This window comes from Bos mutus, chromosome 12 (assembly GCF_027580195.1).
Source record: "Bos mutus isolate GX-2022 chromosome 12, NWIPB_WYAK_1.1, whole genome shotgun sequence".
NCBI lineage: Eukaryota > Metazoa > Chordata > Mammalia > Artiodactyla > Bovidae > Bos > Bos mutus.
The window spans coordinates 80,638,884-80,656,593 of NC_091628.1; the positions used below are offsets into that span (position 1 = coordinate 80,638,884).

Below are 17,710 nucleotides of genomic sequence, written 5' to 3' on the forward strand. Positions count from 1 at the left end.
CTAGCTCTGAGAGTTTCCAACCTAGCTTAGGAGATGGAACGACTAATAAAACAGAAAGAGGTTTGCAGTGATCAGAGCCAAGATGTCTTTCTAGGGCAGGGCAGGTGGACACAGCCAAGACAGAATTGAGAAGGAGGGAGCCACGTGGGGAATAATAGCTGGGAAGTTACATGGATTTTCAGTGCTCTTTCTTTTCTCATCACTTACTGCTCATGTAAAAAAAAAAAAAAAAAAGGAGTGTATGACGAAGAAAAAGATTCTAATCTGAACTAATCAAATTCACATTTTGTTTCTGAGTGAATACTTTTTAAAGCTCTTTCTAGTTTTGGTCATTAGCGTGCAGATTCATTGTGACCAAACTGAAACCAGATTTAAGTTAATTCTGCTCATATCTTTAGTGACAAAGTGAGCCCCGATTTCTGGTAGGGGCTGGATCCCCACCTTGGGTGTGAGTGACCTTGGGTAACTTCCAAACCCTTATTGGGTCTCGGTGTATTTTTTAAGCTGTAAACTGAAAGGATTTAACTAGAAGATTTTCTGAGATTTCATCCAACAGAATTACATTGTTTTCAATTGAAATTAAGCAAGGAAAAAAAAAATCCTGAAAAATATAAGCCAGAAGAGAAGTATTTTGATTAAAATACCTTTAGGAATGTGTTATAAATTAAGGATGAAACAACTTGAAAAATCATCAGATTTAACCTACATACAAAATCTCTTATCCTCTAACACTAAGCCAGCCACTTGCCACTAAACCTGTGTGAAATAACGATATGATCAGCAGTAAAAGTGTACTGCCTTGATTTAAATGCAATTTGTTGTTAATCAGATCAACCTTAAAGTCATCGTAGGCAGACTCAACTTTCTAAGAATTTGACTTTTTAAAAGTCAAAAGTATGGCATATAGTTCTAAAGATTTTCATGAACAAGGAAATAAATGGAGAAATGCAATAACTAAGCATCTCAAAAGAAGAGTGAGGTCCCTTCCTCTCTCATTTTCACTGGCAATCACTCTGATTTTGAGTGTTTCTGCTTACAAATAAATGGGGCAAGGCTGTGGGTGGTGGGGTGCATGAGTGTAGGAGGGCACACTGCTGTCTATTAGCGGAATCAACTCTTTCCTTTGACAAAGACAACAACCAAATCTTTGGATGGTTTATTTGATCTGCGTGAAAGAGTGGCAGTGGGATTTCTGGCACTTGAATAAGCGGAAACAATATTTTTGGCTAGAGAGACTTCTGAGTTCTCTCAGGGAGCCTTCTAGAAGGCCATCTGGACCAAACAGTATTTCTTTTGTAAAGCCCTGCATTTGGAAACACAAATGAAAGGTGTGTGAGCCACAATCAGATACCTATGAAAATAACTTGCTTTCAATACTGGGGAGGGGGTATTATTCTTTGGATTTTTCTAGATCAAAAGACTTACATGAGGGAAAAAAAACCTCTTTCTTTTTTCTTTCTTTATTAAGATATAAGTTCCCATTTATACTCCTGTAGAGAATTTGCTCATTAATGTAAACATATTAATCTGAATTACTGCTTTCTCCGGAGTGAAGTTAGAATGTTTCAGTCATATGTGTCGTTTATAGTCATTATGTCAGCTAGTGACCTTGTTTTTGACCTTTATAATTACTAAAGGAACCTAGATTTTAAAGGTAGAGACTTTTCCTTCCTTGGTTTTTAGCCAGCTTGCAAATGAACAAAAAATACTGAAAAATTTAAACAAAATCCTTCCAAAAACCAAAGCATTTAAAGATTTCATATGAATAAAACAGACTGCTTAGAACACTGAAAATGTAGAAAGTCATATTGGCAGCCAGACACTGCAGAAATATGAATATTCTAGCAAAGTACCTTTAAAAATCAATCTCACCTAATACATGTTGCTATTCTTAATATCTTCTGCTATTCTTTCATATTTTTCTGTAAGAGTCTCTATTTGGAAAGAAATGGTAAATTCTTAAATTAGAATTTCCTGGCGTTATCAATCATTTTAAAAAAGCAATCGACTATTTCCTTTAGCTGTCATTTTTGCCCAAGAAGTGATGAAATTAACACTGTGTTTAGAATATAGACATGAAAAAATATACACTATCATACATATATGAATGTATATTTAGTACAAATATGTATGTTGTATGTGTTTATATATAAATTAAGGTTTCTATTAATATTAACTAATTTGTTGAGATGGTTTCAATTATCCAATTTTCATACTATACATAATTCTTAGTTGATAACAAAAGAACTGCTAAAATCATATCTTAAAATAAACAATACTAAATTCAGTTCTAAATGGAGAATTTTCAAATATTGAAATCATTATTATGAAAATGACATCAAAATGATGTAAACTTTTAAGAAAATACAAATTTAAGACAAATCACATGAGAGTGACTTATCCTGGCTAAAATATTTCACCAAATAATTTGAGGCTAACATAATTAATGACATGCTGATTGTATCTCAAAATGTATTTTTCTAGAAGGACAGAAGAAAGACTCAAGTTTGATTAATAGTGTGGATATATACCTCAGAACTGATGTCAGCTGAAGCAGAAATATTTTAGCTTATAGGAATTAAAACAGGAGCATAGAGTATGTGGAATGTTTAAATTACTTCCAACAGATTTTAATGAGTCCCTAATATTAATCTTCAGTCCTAATTCTTATGCTGGGAGCTGTTACTATGCCAGACAAATTTTGTTAGCTTGAAAATATCTTTAGTTTCCTTAAACAAAGCAGTTATAAGTATCATTACCTGCCCTACAGTGACAGATTATATGAGCAGATTATTATTTATTATTTCAAAATTATTTTTAATGTAAAGTATTTTTTATCCAACACTAGGATGAAGGGTATCAAACTTTATTTCCTTAGAACTTTCAATTAATATAAAATTAAAAAATTTCCCATGATACTAAAGACTAAACCCCAATAATTTATCTACTTTGGATCTAAGTATTCTCATGAATTTTGTTATTTGGAGGGGACAGGAAAAAAGGTAGAACTTTAATTTCTTAATACTAATATTATTATTACTACTATAGAAAATACAAATGACTCAGCACTAACGGTGAACTTTAGCTATACCTTTCGTCTTAGGGCAAAATATAGTTTAAGATAGGAGCAGGAAGTCGAGAAAAGCAATGATACATAATTTTGCCTTCTTGGGTCATTTCTACTTGAAAGCATTACTTGAATGAAATTTTCATCAAAGGGTGAAAAAAAACATCTTTTAGAAATTTTAAGTATCTCCCTAGGACACAAACCATCAGCTTCCCATTCGCTGAGAGAGTCACCTGTGCTTTGGACAAAATATCCGAGGGTTTATGTTTTCATCAGTGAGTCACATTTGAAATAAAACAGATTAGATGTTTGTTGGAAGCAGTAGTTTATACAACTGAGCGACCTATTTATATTAAATCTTTACAAACAGAACCTACATTATTTAAACCCCAAGACCCCTCAAGACCCAGAGTCACCTACCTGGCAGACCCAATTTTTGTGACCAATTTATAGGCAAAGCGAAAGAAACATGCGAACTGGATAAAATAACCATATGTCCCCACTGGAAGCCCCATTACTTGAATCATTTAAACCTTGCTGGACAAAGCACCAGGAGAATTTGCTGTAGGAAACAAACCTACACGAATGAGGCAGGGAAGAAATGACCTAATAGTAAATCTCCCTTCTGCTCTCATTTCTATGGTTCTGTGTTAAGAAAGGCTGTGCTACCACAATGTTGTGAAAGCTTATGCCTCAACAAGAGGGCATTTCTTATTTAAAAACAAAAACGAAAAAACCCCCAACAGTTCATAATTTAACATGTAGGTTGCCATCATCAAGGCAAGGACACTTTAGGGCAATTTTCCCTGGGAACAGCACTTTCACGATACAATGGAAAAGTGTTGCTTTTCCCCTCATTCAAGAACTTAAATGCCAGTAAAAGAATGTGTCTCTAGTTTGAATTTTGTTTGCTGGCTACTGAAACTTAGGGAAGCCTCTCCCATACCGCTAGCTGCTTACAATGCCAGTGGCATCCTTTGATTTTATTCAATGTGAAACCCAGTGTAGACAGTAAAGGGAGGCATTGTTGGCCCAGACTGGAAGTCTACTTGGTCTGCGTTTTGACGGTGCCCATCCTGCCTCAGTTTATGTCAGGAGGAAGTACTCATCAGGCGCATATCCTTAGCTGGAATAAGGTACACACTGAGGTAAAGAACATTTAGCAGTGTGTGCACAGGCAAGCAGGCAGGAGAGGGGAGTGGATGGAGTTATTTTGCATACATAAATGTAAAAGCACAGGGCTCTTCTCTCCAGATAAATATATTTATTCATGGAGGAACTGAATTGGGGGGTCAAGATATAGAAAAAATATTGTTATGAACTGCAATTTTTTAATGGTTATTACTGATACCAAACGAAAGGTTGCTATTTATCCTGAAATTGGTATAAGTCCTGATTTGGATGTTTCTAGTGTCACATTTTCTGCCTTTTGATTTTAAGTGCAAGTTTGTGCATAAAGGAGCCTGAAAGTATGTGAGGGCAAGCATGCGTGCATGGTTGGGACTGAAGGCAGGTAATGAGAGGGAGGGAGTGACCCATTTAATATTGTTACCTAGTTTTGAAAATCTTGGGATTTTTAGGTGTTTTTACTCCAATGAAAAGTACAAGCCACACGTTTCACATTGATGTCACCGGGTCACCACTGAAAACCAATTTTGTTCTTTTTTTTTTTGGTGGGGGGCGTACTGTTTAACATTTAGAAACTTTATAATGTTTCAACACTCTTTCTCCCCTGAGTAGTTTTCCATGCTAGGCATCAAAACTTCACTCTTTATGTAAGTAACAAAGCCAACTTTAGATATAACCTCTAGGACAGATTTATAAAGGCAACTTTCCTCCCATCCCCTTAAAAAGAGGCAAACGGTATTATTGCAAATAACCTTTAAGATAATTAACTGACAATGCTGCAACTAGCATAAAATCTTCCTTCGGGCGACACCTCATTTAAGTGTTACTGGCACAAAGTGGAGACAGATTGTGCATCACCACTGCAATATTTACACAGCAGAAACCCACAGAGCAGGAAACGCGAGGCTCAATGATGCACTAAATTAGGAACAACCGTACTCCAGTGTTAATTTGCTTTCCATTCGATCCAAATCTCAGGTCCAGAAATTGGTACTAACACACAGACAACCTCCCACTCTTAAATGACTAAACCGGAGGAGATTTTTGTACTCCCCCCTCCAAATTAAAATAACTTGAAATTTATTTCTTCTCTCCCCAAGAATCATTTGATCAAACTGTGTTTATTTCATTACAACTTGCTCTCATTTTGATCTAAAATTATTTTCATATGAATGCCACATTGGGGTCTGTAGAGTAAAACTAAACAGACTTCTATTTTCTCAAAGGCTGCCAGTATAGTTTATGAAAAGAATAAAATGGGAAACTTGAGAGCCAGTGAGTGAAATATTTAGGAACGAGCAACAAATTTACCTTAAATGAATTTCTCACTGATGAATGATGTCCCCGTCTAAGCCCACACAAATCCTCCTCCCCCAAATAGGAGTTTTTTTAGAACCACGCAAACAATATTTTTTTTTTCATTATTCTCCACAGTATTTTAAACATGAGTTTCACCCACCGTTTCGGGGCATTTTAACACGTTTACCTTTCCTAATTGCTGATGCTCTTTAAAGGCAGCAATCAGTTCTTCAGCCCACTTAATTTTTTCAGCAGAAGGAGAAAACTGCTCCTGGACCACCGCGATTTGGTTCGGGTGTATCACCTGCTTACCTATGAGAAGATTAATAACACCGGAAACACAAAACAACAAACAGATGTTCAAACAAAATGTCTCAACCACGCCAAGCTCCTGAATGCCTGCCTTACAGAGTGTATGTAAAATAACTCATTCTGTTCAGAACTTTTTAAAAAGAAAATGACCTCCATCAGGCAGGCCTTTCCAGAACACCACAGAAGAACAAATGCAACAATGGCAGCAATTGTGTTCTGGATGCTACAGAAATGTCACCTTAGTGCAGATAATCTCTCATTTTTAGTTACAGGTGGATTGACCAGGCAGCCCACTGACTGACTGCTTTGGCTGGAACTTTAGAGGATAATGTCTGCAAATTAGAACAATTATTTTGAATTAAAGTAGAAAAAAATTACACGTTAATTCTTTCCAATTCTGTAAGTTGTCTTTGGCTTTTTCTGTACCATTATTCCACCTTCCATGATTTCTTTTAAAAGCAGTCTGTCGGTTTTCATAGAGCTTACAGAAGCAGGTGTTATAACTACATTAATATCAAATGGTGTCTTACAATAATACATTTAATTTTCGTTCTTTCAGATGAATATGGTGCATCCTGTCTAACCACTAATAGAAAATTGGATTTCAATTAAAAAAATTTATCCAGTATAGTAAAAAAGAAAGCAGAGTTGAACACTGAGGTCTCTAGATTACCACATTTTAAAATGTTTAAATAAAAAATTACAAAATGTTTTTCTAACAACAAAAAAAAGCCCCAGATTTTCCCATTCTGCTTATGGAATGAAGATTGGATATTTCTCCCTTATACAGATTATTAGACACTGCAGAAGAAATCTTATTTCTACAGAGACAGCTTTAAAAAAGCTTTAAGAATCTTAAATAAAAATATTACACAAGAGTCACAGGATTATATGAAATCATGCATTCATTAAAAAAAACAATTTAGCAATCAGGGAAGAATGAAATCTAATCAGGTCATTAATAAAGTACAACATAATTTAATGTTGTAATAATGATGAGATTATGTTTTATTATATGATAAAATTATAGACACATTTGGTTCTTTAAAAATGAATGCATGCTTAATGATAATTTACTCTGCCAAGTATATTTGCTGGCATATCAATTTGCTTTGCTTTTGAAATAGCTGTTTTAAGTACAAATTATATCCTTGATGTTTTATAAAAGTCCATTCCTGTTACTGTCATTATTCTGTCGAATAGGAAAAAGAACAATGTTTCTAAGAAAAAAATTTTTTAGCATTTCATGAAAAAGAGTTTAAGTGAATAAATATAACAATATCTTGTCTTCAGAGTGGCTTAATTAAAACATCCTCACATTGTTGTTTCATTCTTATCTGAGAGCATACTAATAATAACATTAAAATCCTATATAAATAAAGATGCTTTAAATTATTTGAGGGATAATTTCTGGGAACAAATAACATCAGTGATGACAAATGAGAGTTTTTTCAATATCAGATACTGAAATTATATTTAAGTAATCTAACAGTTGTTACAATGTGATCAATAAAGGATGTCAGTCTGGTCATCATTGTGTACTAATTGTTAGTCCTGAATTTTATAATTTATGTACACAATTTACACTGATGGGTAAAAAGCCAGATTTCATGGGAACTTCTTGGTACAGATACCATAAATTGAGAAGCAAAACATAAACTATTTACAATGCTGTGAAACTAATGGAGGCTTTCAAGTAGCCATATTTTGGTAATGAGGCTAATTTTAAGATATGTGTTAAGTTTTAGAAATTTATGAACCTCCATATGTGAAGTTATCTTTCATTGATCTTATATATCCCAACAACTGAACGGCAGACTTTTATGCCATGTGGGAGTGAAGCAAATATTTTATACAGAAGAGTTGTTATTGACAAGTTACTGAGAGGGTGCAAAATTGGAAGACATTAAAATTTATGACCATGAAATCCTTTTTACAGTACCACTTGATATATCGTGCTTTAAATCAATATCTGTCAAGTCTTTTAGGTAACTGTATGATGGTGTCATTTTTGTCTTCTACAAAAGACTGCAAAAAAGAAGAAAACCCATAGTGCTTCATATTTATAATCTTTCTTCTCAGCATGTAGTACTGGAATAACTGTGATGCCTAAGTCGGCTGTTAAAGCTTTATTCCAAGATTTATTTTTGGTTTCTTTTTATAAAAATAATTCCTAAAGTTAATAGTCATTTATATAGCTAATGCATTGACTTAAAATCAATCTACATGGATCGTAGCCCTGTGAAACAATGATTACAGAAGAGAAACTGTGACCTGCTGTCTGAGGCATGGTTAAGTGTCACAAAAGTACAATTCATTAAAAAAAAATCTAATTTTTTAAAGCCTGGAAAATTCTTATAGTATAGATCCTTATCAGTGTTATAGACAACACAATACTTCATTGAATTTTAAAACTTTCAGGCTTTTGCTTCAAATAGGGTATGCAGCTCTCTTTTCCTGCCCTCCCTCCTTCCTTCCCCTTTTCTTCCTTCTTTCCTTTTCTCCCTTTTTGTGCAAAGCTCAAAGTATGGCAATTACATGACAAATAATTAGGACAAACAGATCATGAGTGGTGTAAAATGCTCATTAAAGCATTTGTTGTTTAAAAATACTACCAATAATCTCCTATCTTATTATCAAACCAATCACCTTTTATTGGTGAATAGAAATAATGTTGGGACAAGAAAGACCTTTCTTTCTAAAAATTGCAAGATGGCTCTGAAGTTCAGCTTCCTACTTTCCTGACTTGTTCCCCTGAATATATAGTGGGCACTGTACCCTCCCCTGCCGCCCCCTCCCTTCCACTTCCATTTTTTTGTGTGTGATTTAATACTCCCTGTTGTTGAGAAACAATGGTGCCAAGTCTGTAAGCGCCTCACACTGAGTTGGGCACAATCTAGAAATTTAAATCTGATTTGAAATAACTTGTCTGCTTCGATCGAATTAGGGACCAGTTTAATTCAGTTCTGTCTCTTGGAGAAACTCACAAAGTCTCTTACAAGTTCTGGAGCAAACACTTACCCTGGAGGAAGCAGAGGACACCCAGGTTATCCTGAGTGATGATCAGAGAGGCCCCATCAATTCAGTGCTTTCTTTTTTTTTTTTTTATTGTATTAGTGCCCATTTCAGAGCAACATCTGGCTGCTTGGCAGCCAATGCCACATAGTTTAGACCAACAACATCAGGGTGTATTAGATAGATTTCATGGAGTCTTTCTCCAACTTTTCCATTTGGGTCACATCCTAACAGGTCATTGGAAAGAGGCAGGTGTCACAGGTACAGAGACAGGGACGCTTTCCTTCTGGGTCTCTTTCCTTCTGGGTCACTACTAAATGTAGGGGCGATTCATTTGTTAATAGTTCAGATGAATGAGAAAATAGTTCTCTATAACAGACATCTTATTCATTTAGCAGATTTGGGGGAATCACATTTTTAACTCTTTGTGTTAAAAGCACCAACACATAATATTTGTTTTATTTAGACTGAAAGATCTCTGGTCAGGCACCTTGCCTATATTATGCACTCTCTCAAATGCAAAATGTTGGCATTACTCCTACTGCCACAGTTAAAGCAAATAATGATGCTCTTTTAAATAAAAAGGCCCCCTGAAACCCTAAAAAAATAAATAAAAACACAAATACAAAGGTCAGGGCTTTATTTAATTCTATAACACTGCTTCTTCAGTCTTTCCATTTTACTTTGGGTTAAATTATCATCCATTAAGGTATCTTTTATATTGAAGATCATTTTATGAAATGTTTCAGTCACCTTTATGCAAACACATTTCAAAAATATTTACAAAAAGAATAGCATGGATGCTTGTCATTTTTATTTTTTGGGGTGTATTTCTGATCACAATATTCTTAGAACTTGCAGCAGAAGAACAAATAATAAAATAGATGATGGTGCTTTTTACCCACAGTTTTGTGTGTGTGTGTGTGTGTGTGTGTGCAACTGCAGACATGTTTGTGTATAGAATCCTATTGTGGTTTTTCAAAAAAGATTCTTGTTGCAAAAATACAATTTTCGGTTGCTCCTTGGGCTCCTGGGTATGAGTGACTGGGCACACCAATCAACAGATATCTATCTGTCTGTGCTCCAGGACTGGATTTCAAGGACCCGCTGATCTTAATGCCAGCCAACGCCCATAGGTGTCACCCGGTACGCAGACACTCATGGGGTGGTGGGAGGGAAAGGAGGGACTTGAAGTGGCAGAAAAATAAAAAGCTGTATGAATTAAAAAAACAAAGAAGATATCACTAAATGTTTTTCAGAAATAAATTAATATTTTGGATATTTGAGTACATTTTTTTTTTCCTACCCATCAACTCAAATTCTTAAGGCAGTTCACTCGGAAACACTGCTATAATGGCCTTGTTCTTCCCCTCACATCAGCAAAAACTGCAGAAGAATTATTATTAAGAGAACAGAAAAAACTTGTAGGTATTATCAGGAGAAACTAAAACGAGTGTTTTGTTTTTTGACTTGCAGAGCCAAAGACAGATATGACACTTTGGCAGGTTCTTGTTCTGGATAACTTTTTCATGTTTCATATGGTGGGATAAGTATGAGTCACCCGGCTACATTAAATACACCCAGTTTCTGGTTACATTTCTATTTTTCTGGAAAGTTTGCATAATCTAGATACTGCTTTCTAGGGTATTATCGAGAATCATACCCGTAAATCCCATTGCAGCTCCTTCTCTCGACTGCCTGAGGAGCCCCTCTTCATCCCGGAAGTCGATGTACACCAGATCTATGGCCTGTAGACCGAAGGCCTTAGCTACAACAATAATCTTTTGTCGAGCGTAGAGGATATCTTGGGTTTCCTTACTACTTGTTGCACCTGAAGTGTTGACAGAGAAAGCAGATGTTAACTTTGGAAACTGGACCTAGATATATAATATTACAAACACTCAAGTGTGTAAAGACTTCTGTGTCTACCTGGGTATTTCACCCTAGCGAAAGGATGGTGCAAATAAAAAAGAAGAGAGGGTTCTGCGTAGGCAGAGTTAACTCTCACTTGTGTCTCTTAATCACGCAAGGCATCTTTTCGAGTAATTACTTGCACATGTATTAAGAGAAGGCCCCTCCCCTATCTCACCAGCTAGACACAAATGACTCAATAGGCCACAAAGGACTCCAGGTGTATTCTTTTCCTTCTTGCCATTGCTCAGAAAGTGTCACTCCAGAGTCAGCACTCACTATACAAGGTGGCCAAATAGCTATGCGTGGAAATAGTTAAGTCCCTTCGCTGAGCACGGAATTCGGGTGCTGTGGCTGCAATGCTGTGTCACAACCAAGGTTCTGAGCCAAATACGGCAGCTTTGAGGTGTGGATGGGGAGCTGGGGGAAACGAAAGGACACTGGTTTTGAGAGAGGCAGAAAGTGTCCACTGAGCTGTTGTATACACAAAAGTTTCCTGGAAAGAGTGGTATTAAAATAAGTTCCTTTCTCTCCCTCCCAGGAAGGGGGCGAAGTGTCACTGTTTATATTTGGACCATGACACTGCCTAGGGAACGCTCCAGTTTTCAGGTCACTGGGACTGGGGTTTTGATAACGCTTTGTGGCCGAGGCCCCTTTTCTAGACACATTCACAGGCTCTAGTGATACATCTGCCCAGACCAAAGACACAGTGCCCAGGGCAGGAGGAAGACCAGTGAAAACCAGCATACTATCTCAATGAGTATTTCATAACAAAGGGGCTCAGAAATATACTTTAGGGTGGATTTGAGATCTACGTTAAACATTTACATACTGCATTCAGTGTAGAAAACGACTCATTAAAGCAATGTGAAATTGCCTTAAATTCGTGTTACAAGTCTAGACAGCCCTCAGACTAATGGGAAAACAGCATGTTTAAACAACAGAAAAGTTGTTCACATAACGTACTTATTATGAACAACGTAGACGTCATATAGACCTGAACATGTCTGAGGCTACGACAAGCTTTTTATTAGTTATTTTATAAACGAATGGAAGTGTTGATGTAGGGTTCTGGAAGCAAGACAGCTATGAGGTGCCCTAAATTATCAGCAAGTGTTGCCCATGGTCATGGTTGGCAAATCGATATTGCCATGGAAATGCCCATTCTTGGAGGGGCAAAGAAAAAATATATACACACAGAAACAGCGAGAATGAGAGGAGAAACATGTCTTTGACACCTATGCTGGCTCGAAAGTCTTCTCCTCCAAAAACTACAGCATCTAGAAAAAGACCCACTCGAGGCCCGTTCTTTACTGCTTCCTCACACACTGCCTGTAAAAAAACAGAACAGAACCACACACACGCACGTTAGAGAGAAGCAGCATGGTATATTTCAGTAACAGAAAGATGCAACTCCTAACACCGTTTGGCAGAAAGCTGTCCCGAAAATGCAGCCCCAATTCACCCCTTTCAAAAGTACTTAATATTGTCCCATGTAAGTTATGTTGCACATATTTGCTTTGCTTAAGGGACTACATTAATATAGTTGTAAATATGTTACTAATATTGATATAATGTTCACATTTTAGTTCATCCAATCTTTAGAGAAACTTCCAAGTTCACTCATTTTGATGGTACTAGAAGTTACTTCTGTTCTTCCAAAAATTTGTTTCTGCTTTAGGAGACCCTCCAACAATAAACATAAAGCCGCAGGAGAAAAGGAAAGAATTTAAAAATCAAACTAATTGGATTATTTGCTTTGGGATCAAGATTTCTCAGTAAATGGTCTCAGGATTAAAAACAAACAATACAGAACTCTACAACTCCAGAAGAGAAAATAAAAACGCAGTAAGTCATGCAAGATATATTAATAAGCAACTTGGACATTTCTTGGTGAAAATAAAGATGAACAGCGGTCATCTTAGACACGACTGTGACTCTGGAAAGGTGGAGAGTCAGCATGCTAATATATGTGGGTGGGGAAGACATGAGGAAGGGTGAGAGCACTGCTGATCAATTTCAGGGGCTGAGAGCGCTTCTATTATGAATAAAATGGCAAATCAGTGCTTCAGCTGAAATCACTGTATGAGTCTAGTTGCATCTAGGGAATCTGCATCGATTATATCCTCAGAATTCTAGGGAAGGCTGGGGGAATTTGTGGTTGCTGGTGTAAACGTGCTGATGCAGCTCCCCAAGCGTCTGCACTCTGCCCCTCCTGCACGGGCCAGCAGGTCTCAAAGTTTCCTCTCCGAGCACTGGTTCACATATTACCTCCCCCGTACAGCTGGACTTTCTCTTTTTGTTTTTAGATATTTCTCCTCTCCTGCCCTCTGAGAAGGGGTGCTACAGTGATGTTTACAGGTCAGATGGAACGTGAATAACAACTTAGATGGCCACTGATCAACAGGAAAAAGAAACAAGCTGGCTATGAATTTGTTAAGGCACATAGTTCAATGCGATCATACAACAGTGAAAAAACTTGGCTCAGCTAATCTTCTTGTATGTACATTAGGAAGTATTTTACGTTTTAATGTGGCAAGTTGAAATAACATAGAACAAATTAGTGTGTACACTAACTCAAAAACAGTAATCTTGGCTATTAGACATTATAGTTAATGTTGCTACAAACAGGCCTGAAAATTTCCCAGTAGATGGCAATTGTCACAAAAGGATAATTGAGTTAATTCATAAGGGTGACATATGTTCATGTACACTTATTCTATAAATGAAATAATTCACAGCAAAAATTTACAGTGATTAATTAAAATTAATGCCAGGAATATGTAAATATTTCATTTAAATACTTAGGACTAGGAAGTTTTTTCTTGCTACTTAGCCAGTTTCTTGTTTTCTAAGATGCTCACAACCTGGTTTTTGGTTGTTACAGATAACACATGGTGCTCAAGGTTTACTGTGCTTTATAAATCTTTCTAGAAAAATATTTTAAGCAGATGCCAAGACTGAAAACCAAAGTTCTTTTCAGGTAATAAATAAAATTCTGACTTATTAGCCATATTATGGATTTCTTACCTTAAAACTGAGCAAACCCATTGCAGTTTCCACAAAAGGGATTAAATTCATAGGTTGTTCAAGTTTTCGGTCTTTTAAGTAGAATGAAAATTTGTCGGAAAGCTAAAATTAAAAAGTGTCATAAGTGACTAGTGGGGAAAAATGTACAATCATTGAGCTCTAGAGTAGAAGTGGTATTTAAGTCTTTGACCTGAGGAAGTAATACATAAAAGAATTAAAAAAAAGAAAAGAACAGAGGAAAACAAAGTTTCCAAAAATGAAATAGTAAAACCCCAAACAGTATCTTTTTTTTTTTTTTTTTCCTGAAGGAGCAATTTGAGGCCTAGGAGTTAGAGGTGGAAGGAGAGATTCTTGAGTTTAAATACTTTCCTTGAGAACATATTTACTTAAGACCTCTCGCCTCCATTCCGTTCCGTGCAAGTGGCAGGCCCCTAAAACAATGAAGGCTCGCTCTACCTGCCATTCTGGTTTCGTTTCCGACCCAGAAGGACATCAGTGTGACTGTTCAGCAGCCTTCTACGTGGAATCCATATTATTCATTATAGCGACATTACCCTTTGTTCCGAGGTTTTTCTCCATAATTTTTTAGCTTACCTAGGAAGACCTTAAAAAGGAAGTTTAATTCTTTGAAGACCAAAGCTCGCCAATTTTTTCCATGAGACCAGTTCACAGCTAGCTCTGTGCTGTCAGTGGGGTAGCCCAAATTCCAAAATCTATCATCTGGAAACATACAAAAGCTCTCACACAGATCTCCCCCCACCCCTTTCAAAGGGGAAAAAAAAAAAACCCCACCACACTCTAAATTGTAAATCTATTATGTCCATCTAGATCTAATAAGATGTAGGGAGATAAAAACACACACATACACACACACACACACAGGTATGATAAAGATATTTTTGTAAATAAAGATAAAAACATATATATCCATTTTAAATTTAAGGAATATTCAGCCATTAATGGATATCAAAGGAAAAGGGAATTTTAATCATCTCTCCATTCAGTCTCAGTTGGGTAAATCATATCTAAGAGATTTGCATAAATATAAACCATCAAAGACTTTTCATCTTCAAAGGGGGTTTCAAGACCCTATAAGCTTTGTACTGTAATCATGGCAGGTCACCGCCCTGCAGGAACAGGGCTGCTATGGCAACATAAAAAAACTAATGCTTAAGGCTTAGCATAATATTCTGACTAATAGAAAGGAAACTCATTTTAAAAGCTGGCAGCCTATTTACCAGAAGCAGGATTAGAGGTGTTATTTCCCCTTTTAGCTGCCCCCTCCTTGCCTATGCAGCGTCCCTCCCCCCAACAACCACCAAAAAAAATCTAATCACTGGGATCTTTAAAAAGCTTTTGAGCAATTTGCAGTAACTTTACAATTAGGCTAAAATAAATCACAGCTTTCAGTAATGAAGAATTATTCCCAGTTGCACCCACTGCCCCTCCCTTCCTCGACACCATCATCATCACCTCCTTAGCAACTTTACAAGGGAAGGAATAACTCAACCAAAATAGCAAGGAGGAAGCGAAGGCTACAATTTCAGGGGACAAACATATAGTATTCCACGAGAATGGAAAGAAAACATAATTTATGTCACACTGAAGCTAGAAAATGGGTGATAAAATATTAGTGGTATTACCTGTGCAGCCAAAAAAAAGACTTTTTTTTCTTGTTAAAAAAAACAAAACCTTGAAACATCACTTGTCCCATTCTTGGTGATAATAATTATAACTACAAAACCTGTAAAAAACTGGGTAAATCTTTTACAACCCCTTCCCTGGTTCCTAGTGAGAAAAATCTCTAATGCCTTTTGTTTTTAAGCCAGGAGGGGCATTTAAAAATTAAATATTCTAGCCCATCCTCCTCCTCCTCCTCCTCTCCTTTCTTAAAAAATTGCATTAAGTACTAACACAAAAGGTAACTAGTGGAGAAGTTTCAATTAATTTTTTCAAAAGGAGACGATTAAATGTTTCCGGCCTGGTAAAGTGTTCATTTCAGCGAGGTGGAGGGGACTGGGGGGGTTGTGTTGGGGGGAGGGAAAGAAGGGGGAAGATCACAAAGAGATTGGGGAGGAGATGAAGTAGCCGGGCTCAGCAATTCTTTCAATTCCAGTGCACACCCAATAGTGTGCTGGAAGAATGCACCCCGTTCGGGATTTGTGGGAGAATTGTCCCGCCACAAAGGAGGCAGAGTCACGCTTGTTATAGTCCAATAAGCCGTGCCAGTCAAACAAGAACCCACACTAGCGACAAAAGGCCAGTAAGAGATTCTCACACAAAAGAAAACAAGGAAGCCCATCTTTCAGTTGTGCATCAGGCTCTGGGTTTTATGCTTCACATAAATACAAACGGAGAGCAAAAAATAAACAGCCCCAAAGACTTCTGTTAACTAGAAATCCTATTTAGATTTCGGTACTTTCCTCACAAGCCAGGGATTTAAAACAGCGCACAGAGGCTGTGGCCGAAGGCCGGGGTGAGCCCTCCCCTCTCAAATGAGGGGTAATAACGGTGATAAATAGGCATTAACTCAGAATCCAAAAGGGAACAGTGACTTCAGATTCCATTTCAATCAACCTAGGACACGTCCGGATCAGTCGGACCTGGAGGATGTGAACCTTCTCTCACCAGCACCTCCCAGCTGCTGGGGGGTGACCTGGCCCAGGAGAACTCTAGTTTGGAAAGTAAACGGGGGCCCTTGAACGCAGGTCTTCAAGAAGACGCCGCGATGAACTGTCCAACAGAAAAATAATGGCAGCTGCATATGTCATTCTGAACTTTGCAGTAGCTCCATTAAAAGAGAAGGATGAAACAGGTGAGTTTCATTTTAATAAGAGGTTTATTCAACCCAGGATGTCTGAAATATTATCAGTTCAACATGTCATCGACATTAAAAATTACTGAGATGATTTACATTCTCTTTTTTGCAGGTGGTGGGTGTGTGGGGAGGGTGCTGTGAGGTCTTCGAAGTCCCGGGTGTGTTTTACACTTACAGCACATCTCAGTCTGGACTGGCCACACTTCAAGTGCTTCCACCCACGTGTGGCAGGCAGCCACGGCACTGGAAAGCACAAAGCCGACACAGCTACGAGGGCGGAAAAGGTGAGCAGTGTCTGGGTGTCACGTCTAGGACTCAGTTGTAGCCACCACCTTAGAGGTCACCTCGGACGTGGCATCAAACCACTCTCCACACGCCTTTATCACGCCTCCAGCACCTGGTGCCGTGGGCCCCCCACCCCTGACTGGCACAATGGAACCGCCCTATATTCAGCAGAGATCTGTAGCATCACAGTGACCCCTAAATAAAATCTAGCCCCACCCAACCCCCCAACCCGGGTCCTGCTTTAACAATGAAAACAATCATAGTCTAATTAAGCCCATTTCAAAGTTTTCTTAAGTAATTTGACATGCCAGGGTTTTATTGGCTGAAAAGTCTGTCATGAAACAAACACACCTGTCAGCAATTTAAAAAGGATGAACTAGGGAACTGTTCAGGAAATAATATCTGTGCTAATTAAAACCACTAGTTAAGAGCTTCCTGTCTCTTCCTCCAGTTGCCCTAAGGAGTGACCTTTTCCTCTCCTCCTTTAGGTTCATTTTTTTTCCTTTGCAGTTTATGTGCTTTCGCCATCCGCGATGACTTCAAATCAACCTGCCTAAGAGCCATGCACATCTCTACTCTTCCAGGTGGAGGGGTAGGGCCTAGCTGTCTCTAGTCCCGGGTAAGCTGGTTTCCAGGGTTGCTCTAGAGGAAGCTGTTCTGTCTAAACCACATATCTGTGCCGGCAGCAGAAGCATCATTTCAAGTGTAGATCGTTTTCTGTTGAACACTTAGGGCAAAGCCAGGTTCTCCTTTTATACAGGATATGGTCTTTTTGGTTCCTTTTTCTCGGTTCCATTTTCCTCTGCTCTGTGTGTGCATTTTCAAAACCTGAAGCATCCAAACCC

The 17,710-nt window shown here is 37.6% G+C and overlaps 1 protein-coding gene across 3 annotated transcripts in view; it reads right to left on the reverse strand.

Annotated features, from left to right (window-relative positions):
* The window catches only part of CLYBL (citramalyl-CoA lyase), a 234,279-nt gene that overhangs the window by 14,379 nt on the left and 202,190 nt on the right, over positions 1-17,710 (reverse strand). For all 3 annotated transcript variants that reach the window (XM_070380782.1, XM_070380783.1, XM_070380784.1), the window contains 4 exons: positions 13,763-13,864; positions 11,971-12,064; positions 10,485-10,652; positions 5,682-5,806 (listed from right to left, as the gene is read on the reverse strand). In XM_070380782.1, the coding sequence (XP_070236883.1) occupies positions 5,682-5,806; positions 10,485-10,652; positions 11,971-12,064; positions 13,763-13,864 (489 nt within the window). The remainder of the gene's footprint in view (positions 1-5,681; positions 5,807-10,484; positions 10,653-11,970; positions 12,065-13,762; positions 13,865-17,710) is intronic.